The sequence below is a fragment of the Clytia hemisphaerica genome, unplaced genomic scaffold (assembly GCF_902728285.1).
Source record: "Clytia hemisphaerica strain Z4C2 unplaced genomic scaffold, Clytia hemisphaerica genome assembly, whole genome shotgun sequence".
NCBI lineage: Eukaryota > Metazoa > Cnidaria > Hydrozoa > Leptothecata > Clytiidae > Clytia > Clytia hemisphaerica.
This window is the reverse complement of record NW_027104060.1, coordinates 1564948-1579654: the sequence shown is the minus strand read 5'-3', so window position 1 is coordinate 1579654 and position 14707 is coordinate 1564948. Positions and strand designations below refer to the sequence as shown.

Genomic DNA, 14707 nt, shown 5'->3' with positions numbered 1-14707 from the left:
CCTTGAATGAATAATTTGACCATCCTATAATACCTGTTCTGCCGGTATGCCCGTAAAAACAGCAGAAAGATTCCGGAAATGCGCCAAAAATATTTCCCCTTAAATGAGTAAGTTTGGCCATCCTATAACACCTGTTCTGCCGGTATGCCCGTAAAAACAGCAGAAAGTTCCCCCAGAATGAGTAATTTAGCCATCCTATAATACCTATTCTGCCGGTATGCCCGTAAAAACAGCAAAAAGATTCCGGAAATGCGCCAAAAATGTTTCCCCTTAAATGAGTAAGTTTGGCCATTCTATAATATCTTTTCTGCCGGTATGTCCGTAAAAACAGCAGAAAGTTCCTGGAAATGCACCATGAAAGTTTCCCCTTGAATGAGTAATTTGACCATCCTAAGATACCTTTTTTGCAGGTATGCCCGTAAAAACAGCAGAAAGTTCCCCCAAAATGAGTAATTTAGCCATCCTACAATACCTTTTCTGCCGGTATGCCCGTAAAACCAACAGAAAGTTCCCCTTAAATGAGTAATTTGACCATCCTATAACACCTGTTCTGCCGGTATGCCCGTAAAAACAGCAGAAAGTTCCCCCAGAATGAGTAATTTAGCCATCCTATAATACCTATTCTGCCGGTATGCCCGTAAAAACAGCAAAAAGATCCCGGAAATGCGCCAAGAATGTTTCCCCTTAAATGAGTAAGTTTGGCCATTCTATAATATCTTTTCTGCCGGTATGCCCGTAAAAACAGCAGAAAGTTCCCCCAAAATGAATAATTTAGCCATCTTATAAATACCTGTCTAAGGAGTTCAAGGGGAGGTTGTGCACCATATTTCTCTTTGGCCGGCATGTTCAAATCATCCACAAAAACGATACACTTCTTCCCTGGTGGTGGTCCGAATACTCCTTTACGACGTCTGGAAAAAGAAAAGAAAACACATTTTTTGCGATTAACACGATCCTTTTTTTATTAGAACCCAGTTTTTTAAAAACATTTAGGTTGAAGTTTGTGAAAAAAATGAGAACATCATAAGAACATTGTCAGCCTGATAATTAAAAACAAATTAGCCCAGTTTTCTAAAAATTCATTAGATACATTGGTGATTGTAGTAATTCTTCTACATCTAAACGATTTGAGGGCCCTTTCTTAAACGCCAATAAGAACATGTTAGGCTCAAAATTGTCATTCATTCCTCAATGGTCAGTTGACTTGCAAGAGTGAATTTCATTTTCTCCTTTATATAGATATGAATGATGTCGAATATGAAAAAGCTTAAAGTGTGCAAGAAATTTTTATTTTTTTATAACAACAAACTGCATATTATGAACATAAGGCTTGGATGGCTAAAATAATAAGAACAAGATAAGAACATTTTTAGGCTTTGCTGACTGAAAACACCAAATTTCTTATTAGTAAATTTGACAAAAACACTCACAAAATAGTGAAATTAAGAAAAATTTAAAAACATTTTAAGCTTAAAACCCAAAAAGTGAAAAAGTGAAAAAGAATGCGGCAATTACTTATTTGACTTAACCCAAAAAGTTAAGAACGTCTCAAGGCAAAATTTTGGATGTTCTTATAAAAAACATTTTGATGCTGCGGGTAAACTGGGACACCTGTGAATCAGACTTCTAAATCATATCATAATCAGGCGGCTATGTTTGTTTACCTGTCAAGTTTACCCATAATGATATCTTGAGTTTGTTGAGCGCTCGTCCTTGCAGAGAAATTGACGTTGATCGGAATGTACCTGACGAAAGGAGGGAAAAATATGACAGGGATATTTATTATCTTATCTTTATTATCTTAGCGAGCTGTGGAGTTCTTGTTTATTTCCTCTCGGGCATATTTCTAAAGATGATGACGATGATCTTAATCTCGTGCTTAGACATCATTGTTTATACAAATTAATATCATCACAGAAGAGCTATTACAATATCACACAACATCTAACCTTCTGGACGCATCCGATCATATGTATAATAAGAAAGCCGGGGCTAGAATGATACCATCTGAATTTCTGTTCTCTATCGTACAGTAATTATCTGAAAAGATAATGCGACCATAGTATAAGAAAGCCGCGGCTGGAATGATAACATCTGAACTTCTCTTGTTCTATCTCTGTCGTATTTGATGACTATTTGTTGATCAAGAAATCAGTAATGTAGCATCTTTAATGGTAAATTTTATTGGTTTGTCGTTAATACTTACTTCTCAGTGCGTTTTAGACATTAATGATATGCTCTTGCATTATAAAATCATTGTAAAGGAAAAATCAACACTAAGAAATTTAAACAAGCACAAAATGGCTGGGCTGAAAGAACTCAAAAATTAATGAGGTGCCTCGAAATGCATTCGCAATATTTCAGTAAAATCTTTTTAGAAATCAATGAAAAAGTACATCAAGATGATACTGTGAAAATTGCAAGCCAGCACCTTCAAAATGTATCATTTAAACTGACAGGAAAGTTGTCATCTTGAATATAGTTCTTATGATTTCAATTTTAGCGAAAAACTATTGTTTCCACAAAATACCCCTAAAATATGTCCAAAATTAGTTCAAGTGTTCTATTGGGTACAGATTCAAAGATATCTAGCAACAAAAAAACTTTTTGTGAAGGAAAATAAGAGAAAAATTTCAAAAACTATCTACCAATGATAAACTGAGCATCTTGATGTTCTTATAAAGCTCGGAGACAGAGATGGAACAGCAATTAACTGAAAAGACAATGCGGTACATATTCCAGCCGCGGCTTTCTTATACTATGATGCGACAAACATTCCAGCCGCGACTTTCTTATTTTCTTATTTCGACTGCGGTCCCAGACTACTTTCTTAATTGTTTACCCCTCGACGAAATGATGAAATTTGATTGGTTGAGCAATAAATCATCATTCAAGAAACATTGGAAAATAAAACCTTATGCCCCTCTGTTAAGGAGGTACAAGGGTTTGATATGTGGCAGAATTCCATAAGGACATACAAAAATGAATGAAAAATAACTGGAATTCCATGGGGGTGTACTTTATAAATCCTACAAAAATTCAAAATTCGACCCATAGGTGTTTAAACCTTAAATTGCCTTGAATTAAGGGTGATTACATTATATTTCCAGCCACAAAGGGTCGGATCTCCACAACAGGGAATATTCGGTTTATTTTGGAAAAGCCCATTGTAACTTACTGTTCTTTGGGTAGGTTGACGAGAAAATCGTTGGTGATTGCAGACTTTCCAGTACCCGTTCCACCCAAGAACATGAGAGGGATACCGTGTGAGACAAATGTGTCAAGAAAGAACATTTGACGGGCTGTTTCGTCTGTACTAATGATTAATTCATTGACCTAAAGGTGTTGTATGGAAAAATATATATAATTAAGGTTAAGATTTGCACTGTACCGTTTAAAGAATAGGTTTATGTATTTGCACTTTTGACTGAGGCTTTTTGGAACAACCCGAAGTTTTGACCTGCAAAATCGAGTAATTTCAGTAATTTCAATGTAAGAACTGTGTAAGAACCCATTTTAGCTACCTTAGCATCAGGAGCGATATTGAAGGAGCTTTTATCCAAAGTATCCAACCATCGAGACCATGATCCATTACTTTGTTTGATAAATACATAATCGTATATTGTGCCAGCTTCTGGGAATAAGTTTTGCTGAAATGATGACAATGTGAGTATTATTGTAAACTTTTGATGTGCAATCTTAAAGGCAGTTCAGCTATTATATAGTAGAGTCACTTTTGTTACCGAAACTCTGTAACTCGGATGTCTCCTTAACTCAAACATGTTTTCTCGTCTCTTCAGTTAACAACACTTTATAATAAAATTTAATTAATAATTCGAAATTTCCTAGAAAAAAATTGAGTTTTCCGTGAGAGTTCTAATTATGGAGACTCCACTATTTATTATTGCATTAAAAGGAACAGCCTATAGAAGCAGAAAGGTAGCAGAAAGGTAGCAGGTTGGTAGCTCGTTAGAGTCGAATACTTTGTTTGCTGTTTTTCGTTTCAGCAGGCCACCTTATAGAGACTGAAACTTTCGATGCACGTATTCTACTAAAGAAAAATAATTAAATAAGAGAAATCAGAAGGCTTCAAAGTTCCAACAAGCTGCTAAATGCTGAATGGACCTACCTGATGATGAAAGTTAGATACAATGCGAGGAGAAAAATGAAGAAAATCAGTCAGAAAATATAACGTTTAGCGAAAATGCATAACATCATAAATTCATCATTGATGGGGGGAGAGGGAAGGGGTGTAGGGAAAAAATAAATAGAAAGTTCTAGTCGCAAAAATCAGTTTTATTGACAATTGAATCATGCTTGATGGTGAGCATTGTTATCAATAATGTTTTTGTGTGAACAACATAGAAATGTAAGGAAAAAATTCAATGAAAATCTGCAAAAAAGGCGATTTCCGGCATTTTCAAACGGAAAAGTTTTTTTCTCAAAAGTCGAACTCGGCCATATTTTGAGCATTGCGAATACGCTTCTTTCTGCAAAAAATCAGAAAAAACTAAGGATGAAAATTCGAGAAAATGTCAAAAACCGGTTTTTCCGGCATGAAAATCGGGCTCCGTCACATTTTAAGTATTGTCATTTTGCATCAGTGTGCAAAATTTCATAAAAAAATAAAAAGTACAGCTCGAGAAATTCAAGAAATACTGCCTTTCCGGCGAAAATAGGTTGTTCCGGCGATTTTTAAATAGTTCCGGCTTCAAAAATCAATTTTATTGAAAATTGAAACATACTTGATGGTGGGCATTGCTATTAACAATGTTTTTGAATGAAAAAACAACCAATTATAAGGAAAAAGTCCAATGAAAATCCGGCATATTTCCTGCATTTTGGGCCGGAAAACAAAATCAGGCTCACTTTTTAGGAATCATCATTTTGCATCATTGTGCCAAAAAACAGTAAAAAGTAATGAGCCAATCCCGAGAAAAGCTGGTAATAGACGAACGGACGGTAGTCTATATTGGACGAACAAAATGTAAAAATTAGGCAAAATGTTTTTTTTTCTTCAGGGAAACAGAACAATCAGATAAGAACATCAGATTGTTAATTAAAAAGTTAATTCTGATACTTCAGGTAAAAAAACTTTCGTGAATGAAAAAAATTAGCGAATTTTTCTAGTTTTGTGATAATTAACTTAGCGAATCGAAGTTTTCAAATTATTTCGCGGTAAAGATCATGTTTTATTCCAAATTCTACAAAAGAGATTGCTGAATTCAGCTTTTTTGAGGCAATATTCATGACATGAAAAAGTATAGACTTTTAGGATTTATTTTGGCAAGAGTAAACTTTCGTCAAACAGCTTTCCACAGTGTTTCTCGGAATAAACTTCAGCGAACTCACCCAAAATCTCCGAAAAGCTAGAAAGTTTTCGTGAAAGTTTCTACCCTTAAAGTAGATCTGTTTAAGAAATTATCAAATATTTTTCAAATTGGAGGAAAGTTTAGTAAAATGGTTTGAGAAACAGTGAAGGGGTCGAATAACAATATTTTTATGCAGACGATATATCTTTTTTACAAAAGCATTCATCCCCTAAATTTTTCTTGGTAACGACGCAGCAACTCGGTAAGGGCAATGATTATTAACATTCAATTTGAGTCGAAATTGTGTAACCCATACTAAAAAAATTTATTTGGAAAAAAAGGGGCGGTCAGATGATTTGGAAATTTCTTCACTTCTGTTAATTCATCTATACTTATTTTACTTTTTCACCCAATTTCAATTTCGTTCCACAGTTTGTTCTCGATAGTGTGATAATTTTATTCTATAAGAAATGAAATGGAAAACAATAAACCTAATGAAATTATATCGCAAACTCGCGAGGGCAAGCGAAAGCGATAGAAATCAAAGGAAGAGTACTGTATACTTAAAAAAGTAATGGTTTACATTTCACAAAAAGTTTTTTTTCTTCTCGATTAGTTGTTCTGGGTTTAGATGAGAAGCTTCATCTTCAAGTGTGGAAAAGCTAATCAAGAAGAACGATTTAAGTGTAGATGATCAGTGTACCTTTCCGGCCAAATGACTTTTTAGAGTTTCACCCCTGCATCTCAGCTTTTGAGATTTGCTTCTCACATTCTCAGATCTAAAACTCTGCATCTTAGATCTGTATCTCTGCTTCTTACCTTAGCTTTATTCATATATCCTTCTCAGAGCTAACAAAATTGTATCAAAACGGCTATGATTCAAAGAAAAGCCATGCCCGAAAATGTCTAAAAATGAAGATAATTGTGCAAAATCAAAAATTGCCAAAGCATCTACGAAGGAGAGTGTCTGAGATTTTGAGAAGCAGAGAAGAGTTGAGAATTTGATTTGGCCGCAAAAGCACACTGATTGTAGATATTGATTTCAAATTTAGTTAAAGGTTTTGTTTTTACACTTCACTGGCAAGAAAAAAAGTTGTGTATTTTTATCTTAACTGGACAGATTTCTGTCTACAGAAGGAACATTGGACTGATTCGCAATGAAATGTATCATAATGAATATATTTGGTCAATATTACCCAAACAATACAGCATGGCTTGATATCTTGGACATTGAATGGCAGAAAAAACAAAACATTCGAGTCCCATTTTTCACCATATGCTCCATTTTTATTTCATCATCAAATTTACTGATGTTGGTTGGGATTTGGAAAACAAATAAAGATTTATCGGATGTTAAACGCCTTTTTATGTATACAGCAACCTTGGGTTTTGTATATGGTATTTTTTGTCTACCTTATCAAATACTTGTTGATAATACGGAGTTAGATTGTCGATTGACATATTTTTTGATTGCGTTTGTTTCAGGTTTATCTTTAACAGACGTTCAAGTCTTTTTCTCGATTGGAGTATTACGTTATTTGAATATTGCGTACCCGTTGAAAAAATTGAGTACTTGGTGTCTGATGGTTGTCATGGGAATTCAACATGGAATCGCAGCTGTAGACGCCATTTTGTATTACGTCATGAATGAACAAAAAGCCGGTAACGAGAACCGTGGATTAATATGGATAGTAAATGGAATGTTAAATGCTGCGTTTATTTGTGTTCTCGCTTTCTTTAACCTGAAGACTAGTTTCCTTCTCCGAGCGAACGCTGCTAGCTTACCTGAAGCTAGTTTGAGGAAACATCTCGTAGCGAACAAGCGGATTTCTTTGATGACGTTAGCCACGTTAGTTTTTCTATTACCGTGTTCGATATACGTCGCATACGCAGGTTTTGTTGCTAATAATACCAAAGACCTGGACCCGACTGAAATGAGTATCCTAATATCACGAATGAATTTACTTTTCTTTGCAGCGATCGCATATAGCGGAGTAAAAGCCACTATCTATGTGATATGGGATCAAAGAATCGTCTGTTTTTACAAGAAGATTTTGTGCAGAGATTTTGGTAGGTTTGATTTTAGTACTAAAAGTCATCAAGCAGATGATCGAGTGGTGATTAATAAACATAGTCCAATGACAACGGGTAAACAAACACATGAAATAAACGATCCAAAGTTGTAATCGGGTTTCTCTCTTACAATCTTGGTCAAAATATATTGATAATTTTGGTTAATTCCTCTTTTTTAGCAATTTAAAGTTCGGGCGAAAAAGTCGCTTTTGGGCTAATTGATAAATTTATTCGAATATTTAAATTCGGGAGGGGTTTATAGACTTCCAGGGTATACTCTGAGCCCTATTGGACCCTTCTTGGACTTTTAGATCCCCAGATTCTAGGGTCGTAAGTATTAAGTCTAGCGTTAAAACTCAGAGTTAAAACTCTATACCCTTCCAATCTAATTTAGAGCGCTTCCAAATCGTTTGTGGTTGTAAAATTTCGTGGGAGTTTTCCTTTTTTCTCAAATATTACGACTTTGATTGTAGAATATTTTGAATACGCAAAGAGAATCTAAAGAAACTCGTTGAGAAAGAATTATATCGTTTTCATAAAAAGGAGATATCAAGGGATAATCAGATGGTCCTTTGCCTGCAGATTCCATCTGGCCCTAAGCAAAACCTTCAAATCTTTTTGCCTAACACCTAGAGGTTTTTCTCAGGACCGTGGGAAGAGTCTACAGGGCAAAACATTTCTGATCATCTGATTATACCTTTAAACGCATTTTTGTTCCAGTATTCTTGTTGACAATAAAATCTTAAATCTAGCTATCTTTTTAGTAAATAGTTATTGTGTGACAAAGATGAAAATGAAGATCGATTGAATTCTCAAATATTTTCCGATGTCAATGTCATTTTTCGTAGAACATACCGTAAGTTGGTTCGACACCCTTATTAGAGATGGGAATAATAGGAAGGTCGGAATCACTGATAGACAAAATTTTTTCCTCTCTGGTCGCTAAACAAAGAAATAAAGTTTCCATCAGCGATTCCGACCTTCATTGGACAAACTTACGGTACTTTCCAGCGGAGTTGATACCTCAGTTTCATAAGTTGAACCCTCTATTCTTAGATTTTAATGAGTTGAGGAATACGAAAAAGGCTGATATATATTTAAAGAGAAATTTAATTCCAAGCCCATAAAATCAGATATCATTTAAGCTGAGACGGTTAGGGGATAATGACTTAACGGGCGTTTATAAGTTTTTTTAGATTTTTAAAAGGAGCGTTTATTTGAGGAGGGAGTTTAAAAGAAGGGGGCGTTTTTTAAATAAAAAGTGCAGTCTATTGGAGCTACTTTTGGCTTTTCATTGAAATTTGAGTACAAAAATATCAATTTAGGGATGTAGAAACCAGTCAAAATGAGTTCTGTGATAAAACCTTGCAATGGTTTAGTCTGTATCAAAATATTGAGCGAAGAAAAATTGGCAAAAAGGTTTGATGACCACAATAAAACAATTACTACTATAACATTAAAATCTTCCATACCTTAGCAACTTTCAGGTTCTTTGGTTTAGGATGATCTTTATCATGGCCAGTGATGAGTTGCCGATAAAACTCGTCAAACTTTTGACGACTTTTACCATCAATAAGAGCACCTAGGGACCACACCAAACCAAAGATAAACAGACTGGTCAACCAGGATGCGATCTATGAAAGAAGAAATATAACATGTTCTAAAGTGAGATTTAACTTTTTCAGGGCAACGAAAAACGAAAAAATCGATTTTTTTCTTTTTTAGAAGTTCCAACTTCAGATGCAATTATCTCAGCTTTGAAATTTTGAAATAAATTTCTATATTAGAATATTTTTCTATAAAACCTAGAATGTTTTTTTCACGTATAGTAGATTCGCTAATTGGAGCTGACATTCCTCCCCTCTCCCCTTTCAAACATCCAGAACCAACATTTTCTGTAATTTGAAATTAAAAATTCTAAACTCTAAAGTCAATTAGACACCCCCCCCCCCCCCATTTCGCCAACAGTACCATTATACGATAATTATATTCATATCTCGAAGTATGTATTTTTAATACAGCTGAAACCGTAGTAGTTTTGAATTGACAGATCTTCAGTCAAAAATCACCAGCAATCGAAAGTGTTATGTTTTATTGAAATGTGGGGAGGGGAGGTGCGGCGAAATCATACAAGGTGCCTATTATTACAAAGAGCACAAGAAATGCAACCCATTGAAATTCAAGAGAAGAAGGTGTTTGGAGTGTACATGTCCATGTGTCCACCCCTGTGTCACAGACCCGCTGGGATCCTAGCCCCACTGGAAAGTCTGGCAAAAATTTCGTCCCCGGTATTTATATTACTATATATTTCATCCCCACTCGAAATTAGATGTTTAAAAATTCCACTCCAAAACCATCCCCACTGGATTTTTTAACTTTTGAACAATATAATTTTTATCCCCATTGAGGAAAAAGTTCCACCAGGGCTGCGAGACAGGGGTGTGTGTGTTAACAAACCTGTCCTGACGACATGCGGTCCGATCCTTCAGCAGTCGATTGACCTTTGATCTCGTCCAACAGGCTCGTGTAAAGGGTCATGAAACTTCTGGCAAGAAACATTGGAGACATAGCTATGATCAATCGGCATTCGTGTTTGATGTAGTCTGAAAAATAAAAATTGAATTTTTTAAGGGAAAATACTTGTCTCCATTTGTATTAAACAAAATTTTTTGAAGCCGTCGCATGTTCTTAACTTTTTCAGTTTTAAAACCGTTTTATTTTCACCATTTTGTGAGTGTACTCTTCTCTTGTGTGCTTAAATGTAGGGGAGGGGGTGGGTACTCCAGATAAAAATCAACAAAATGGAGGGAGGTCATTTAAGTGTTATTGACCTGATGTTGCTAAAAATCCCTAGGAAAGTGAAGGTTTTTGGCCAATTTTGGCACTTCGTAGCATAAAGGTCATAAAATGGGGGGATGGTCATTATAAAGTGATATGGCATGGCAAAAGTCTGAAAATTGTTTTTTTCTTAACTTGTTCTTAATATTTGGCCATCTGGTATAGTTTGTTCTTATAAAGTCACTTGTATATAAAATATCCAAGAGGTATAAGGGAAGGGTGTATGTATCTCTGAGATCGAAAATCCAAGACATTGAGAATCCTTTCTATCTAGGAGATTATTTGTATCGAAAATTCAACTCCAGCTTCCTCTTCAGAGAGGCAAATTATAATTACTGGGGAAGTCTATTGTTGCGGTGTTGTTGTCATCGTTAAATTTACGGCAGCTAGATGATTAGTTACATAACGCTAGATTCCCAGCTATTCGTTTTGACAACACTTATGTAGCTTAAGTCAACGAGAGGTCAGATATTATGGAGTTTATGTTTTGCATTTTTGAAGATGACGGAGTGACTGAAGTGATTTGAAATAACTCGCAGGTCTGAACCGCAAATTCGAGGATGGTAAAAGTGCTGATTTACCGTCGTCCTCAGTTGATCAGGATCTAGACAAATCAGAAGATAACGGTCTCCGTTGCAGAAAAACACATACAAAAAATTCGCGACTTACTCGAGAGGTTGTGTAAAAGGAGAAGCTAAGAAAAGATTATTACCTAAGCACGGTTGCATGAGCCAATCAAACATCTCTTGTACCAATTGAACTTGTTCTTTGGTGAGAAATTCTGATATTTCAATCATGTAAGATTTCATGAACGGCTCCCAACCAAGCTAAGAATGAAAAATTAGCGTCTTCAACCAACTCTCTCTGATTCGAACCTCTACTATTCGAATCTTTCTGTTATTTGAATTAAAAAGTTTGCGACCTCATCTAGAAATTAATACTTCCTGTAATAATAGTCATTATAAAAAAACCCGGTTTGGCAATGTATTGTTTTAGCTTTTTCTTTTGTTACAAACAAAAACAAGTTGCGATTTGCATACTTTTTGATCACGTTACTAAAATCCCCTCTTGGGATTGGTCTATTTTCTAATCACATGATCAAACAGTTTGCAAAATAAATCGATTTTGGTACGGAAGCTCCATCTTTTAACAATAAAATGAGACAAAAGCCTTCCAGACCAGTGTTTTTATAATGACTATGCTGTAATTCGAATCTTTCTCTAATTCGAGGAAAATCCTTGGTCTCTTGAAGATCGGATTAGAGAGAGTCAACTGTAGTTTTCTTATGAGAATCTGGATAAAACTCAACAGCAATAGCTTAGAGTACTTCATTTCTTTTCGCTGACGAAAAACATAAGAATGGTAGAATGGATCTTCAGACCCGCCTCAGCAAAGCTGCTGATCAAAATCAAAATAGGCTAAAGGCTATTTAAATAGTTTGGAGTTAAAAGTTAATTTCTAAGTCGATAAAGTTTATGGCAAAACATCAGGTCGTTATCAGATCAAGTGCCCCCCCCCCTCCTGGGACGAAACGAAAAGTCATCGATTAACACGTTAACATGTGAAAGAACTAGACGCCCAGTTAGAGCTGACTAAGAGCTGACTAGTCCGCCATCTTGTTTTCAATTTATGGTGGATTAGTCAACTTTAAAACTAGACACACTCCCACGGGAAATCTGTGAGCAGTTAACCTATCTGGTGTGTAGAGGAATGTGGTATCTGTGAAGTTAAGAAATAAAGTTTACCTGATGCGGTTCGAGGTAGATCATACCACAACGAGAAACAGTAGCCGGTGAAGCTTGCTCCAAGTCGGATGTTTCAAAAATCAGACTTTGTTTGTGACTCATCTGGATGATCTCACCGCTCATCAAACATAACTGAAAATGATAAATGATGAGAAGGTTGGAAATCAAGTATGATTGTCATACGTTCATACGGTATAAAATGACATTAAACTCCAGTTAAGGAGTTAAGGAGTTTCTTAAAATCGATGTTTTTCATTTGTAATTATGTGTGTAAATCTGATTTCCCGATCTTTCCGGTTTGATTTCCCGATTTGGTTTGCATTTGCGCTCGCACTTACTAGGATATACTCTTTTAAATTTAATGTTAGATATATTAAGAAAGGCTGACCCATGACAATTACCGGAGTTTGCAGTCTTCATTACGGCTGTTTAATTTTCTTAACAATGTAAACAGCTCTGACCTTAAATCTGCAGGAGGGACCTCCATAGCTCCAACAAATATCCTGGCCTCGTCAGGAAGTACACGTTTTTTTATAAGAATATTCAAAATTTTGAAGCCTTTGGATGTTCTTAACTTTTCGAGTTTTAAGCCTAAAAATGTTCTTAACTTGTTCTTAACATTTTAGCCATCGAAGCCTTATGTTCTTATATAGTTTTTCTTATAAAAAAACGCGACTTAAATTTACCATGATTCTATGCGTGCCCGAGTTGTGGAAACTCCACACTATAATACTTTAATCGGGTAAGTTTTGAAGAGATTAAATTTTGCGTTTTCGCAAATTGTCTATTTTGTACGAAATTAAATCTAAGCGATATTTCAAAAATCTCATATCAAATATTTCATTAAAGAATGCAATCTATAGATGATACCTGCGCCCTGAAACAACTTCACAACTTGTCCAAATTATAACAGTCTAAGTTATTTGTGAGGAGAGGTACAATAAAGAAAGTCTTTTCTAGGTGATCACTGTGTTCTAGAGGAATTTCGTAAGTGGCATGAAGAACGAGGGACATATTTTTATTAACATTTAACCCTAAATCATTCTTTACTTACCCCAATTTTCCCAATTTAAGCCTATTTTGTTAAAGTTTTGATAAATTGCTTAATGAAGAGAGATTGTTTACCAAGAATAAAACTGTTCTCAACCAAAAACTAAAATAAATAATGCTAAAACAAATATTGAAAATATCCAGAAAGTTTAAAATCAAAAAAAATATCAAAACCAACAAAAGTTATTTGAGTGGTAATAAACTAACATACTTTATCGGTAGAAAATTTGTCGGTCAAAAATAAATTCGTCGGTCAAAAAATTCGTCCGCAAAAAATATATTCGTAGGTAAGATTGTTTTGTCACCAATTGATTTTTTGTCACTTTTCACCGACAAATTTTTCTACCGATAACATGATTAATAAATCAGTGTTCTTGGCAGAAACCAATACGATGTCCACCACAGAGAAGCTCATTGTGAAAACACATGCAATCACTTCTCTTGAACTCCCCAATGTCATTTCCTGCTGAGTCAGCAGTTCTTCGACCATTTCTTCTATCTTGGCAAAAACCAAGCATTTGTCCTCCACAGATCAGGTTATTGTAAATGCATACACAACCACCGCTTTTCTTTGTTAGTTCCGAGTCTCTTTTTCGCCCATGCCGGCGATGTTGGCAAAACCCGACTCTACGATTCCCGCAAATCAAATTATTATACATGCACATACAATCACCTTTCTTTGTTAGTTCCGAGTCTCTTTTTCGCCCGTGTCGACGGTCCTGGCAAAACCCGACTCTACGATTCCCGCAAATCAAATTATTATACATGCACATACAATCACCTTTCTTTGTTAGTTCCGAGTCTCTTTTTCGTCCGTGTCGACGGTCTTGGCAAAACCCGACTCTACGGTTACCGCAAATCAAATTATTATACATGCACATACAATCACCTTTCTTGGTTAGTTCCGAGTCTCTTTTTCGCCCGTGTCGACGGTCTTGGCAAAACCCGACCCTACGGTTACCGCAAATCAAATTATTATACATGCACATACAATCGCCTTTCTTGGTTAGTTCCGAGTCTCTTTTTCGCCCGTGTCGACGGTCTTGGCAAAACCCAACTCTGTGATTCCCACAGATCAAATTGTTATAAATACACATACAATCGCCTTTCTTGGACAATTCATCTTTGGTAAGTACAGAAGAATCTTCTTCATCAATATTGGTGGATTCTTTCTTTCCAGGGCTTTGGATATTTGCTTTGCTGGCAGATTTGACGTCTTTGTTCACCAGTTTACCAGAATTATTGATCAATGAATTTTCCACATTGGTTTGACTGACAACTCTGGCAATCTGCTCCTGGTCTTCATTGAAAGCTTTCTTGACATTCCCTGCACCAATGGTTGTATCTGCTTCTCGGTCATTCAAACAAGCAGAATATGCAGTCGCCAAGAAAACCAAACAGATGAATAACCTTGGTGAAATCATCATAGAGATTGAACAGTCAGTATCTCGTGATTCTCTACGCACGATTTTCGGTCGGGAGATCGTATAGACTTTCTTGGTTGAAGCCTCCACGTCGTTTTGATAAAATTAGTTTATTAGACAATCTCTTAATGAAATAAAATATCGTGCTCAAATATTGAATATAAAAACTGGAAACAAAATCTCGGTCTTTGAAGCAACTTCTTCAATCTCTTCAGCGTTGTCCTATCACCTCTTCTCAGCAGCCGGTAAAAGAAATTTAAACTTG

The 14707-nt window shown here is 35.6% G+C and overlaps 1 protein-coding gene across 1 annotated transcript in view; it reads right to left on the bottom strand.

Annotated features, from left to right (window-relative positions):
• Window positions 1-12100, bottom strand: part of LOC136812452 (dynein axonemal heavy chain 3-like) — a gene marked incomplete at its 5' end in the record, with an annotated part of 51190 nt that extends 39090 nt beyond the window's left edge. The window contains 8 exon segments of the mRNA XM_067068948.1: window positions 791-911; window positions 1665-1745; window positions 3179-3336; window positions 3525-3650; window positions 8858-9019; window positions 9843-9988; window positions 10936-11050; window positions 11969-12100. Of these exon segments, the coding sequence (XP_066925049.1) occupies window positions 791-911; window positions 1665-1745; window positions 3179-3336; window positions 3525-3650; window positions 8858-9019; window positions 9843-9988; window positions 10936-11050; window positions 11969-12100 (1041 nt within the window).
• Between the last annotated feature and the right edge of the window lie 2607 nt (window positions 12101-14707).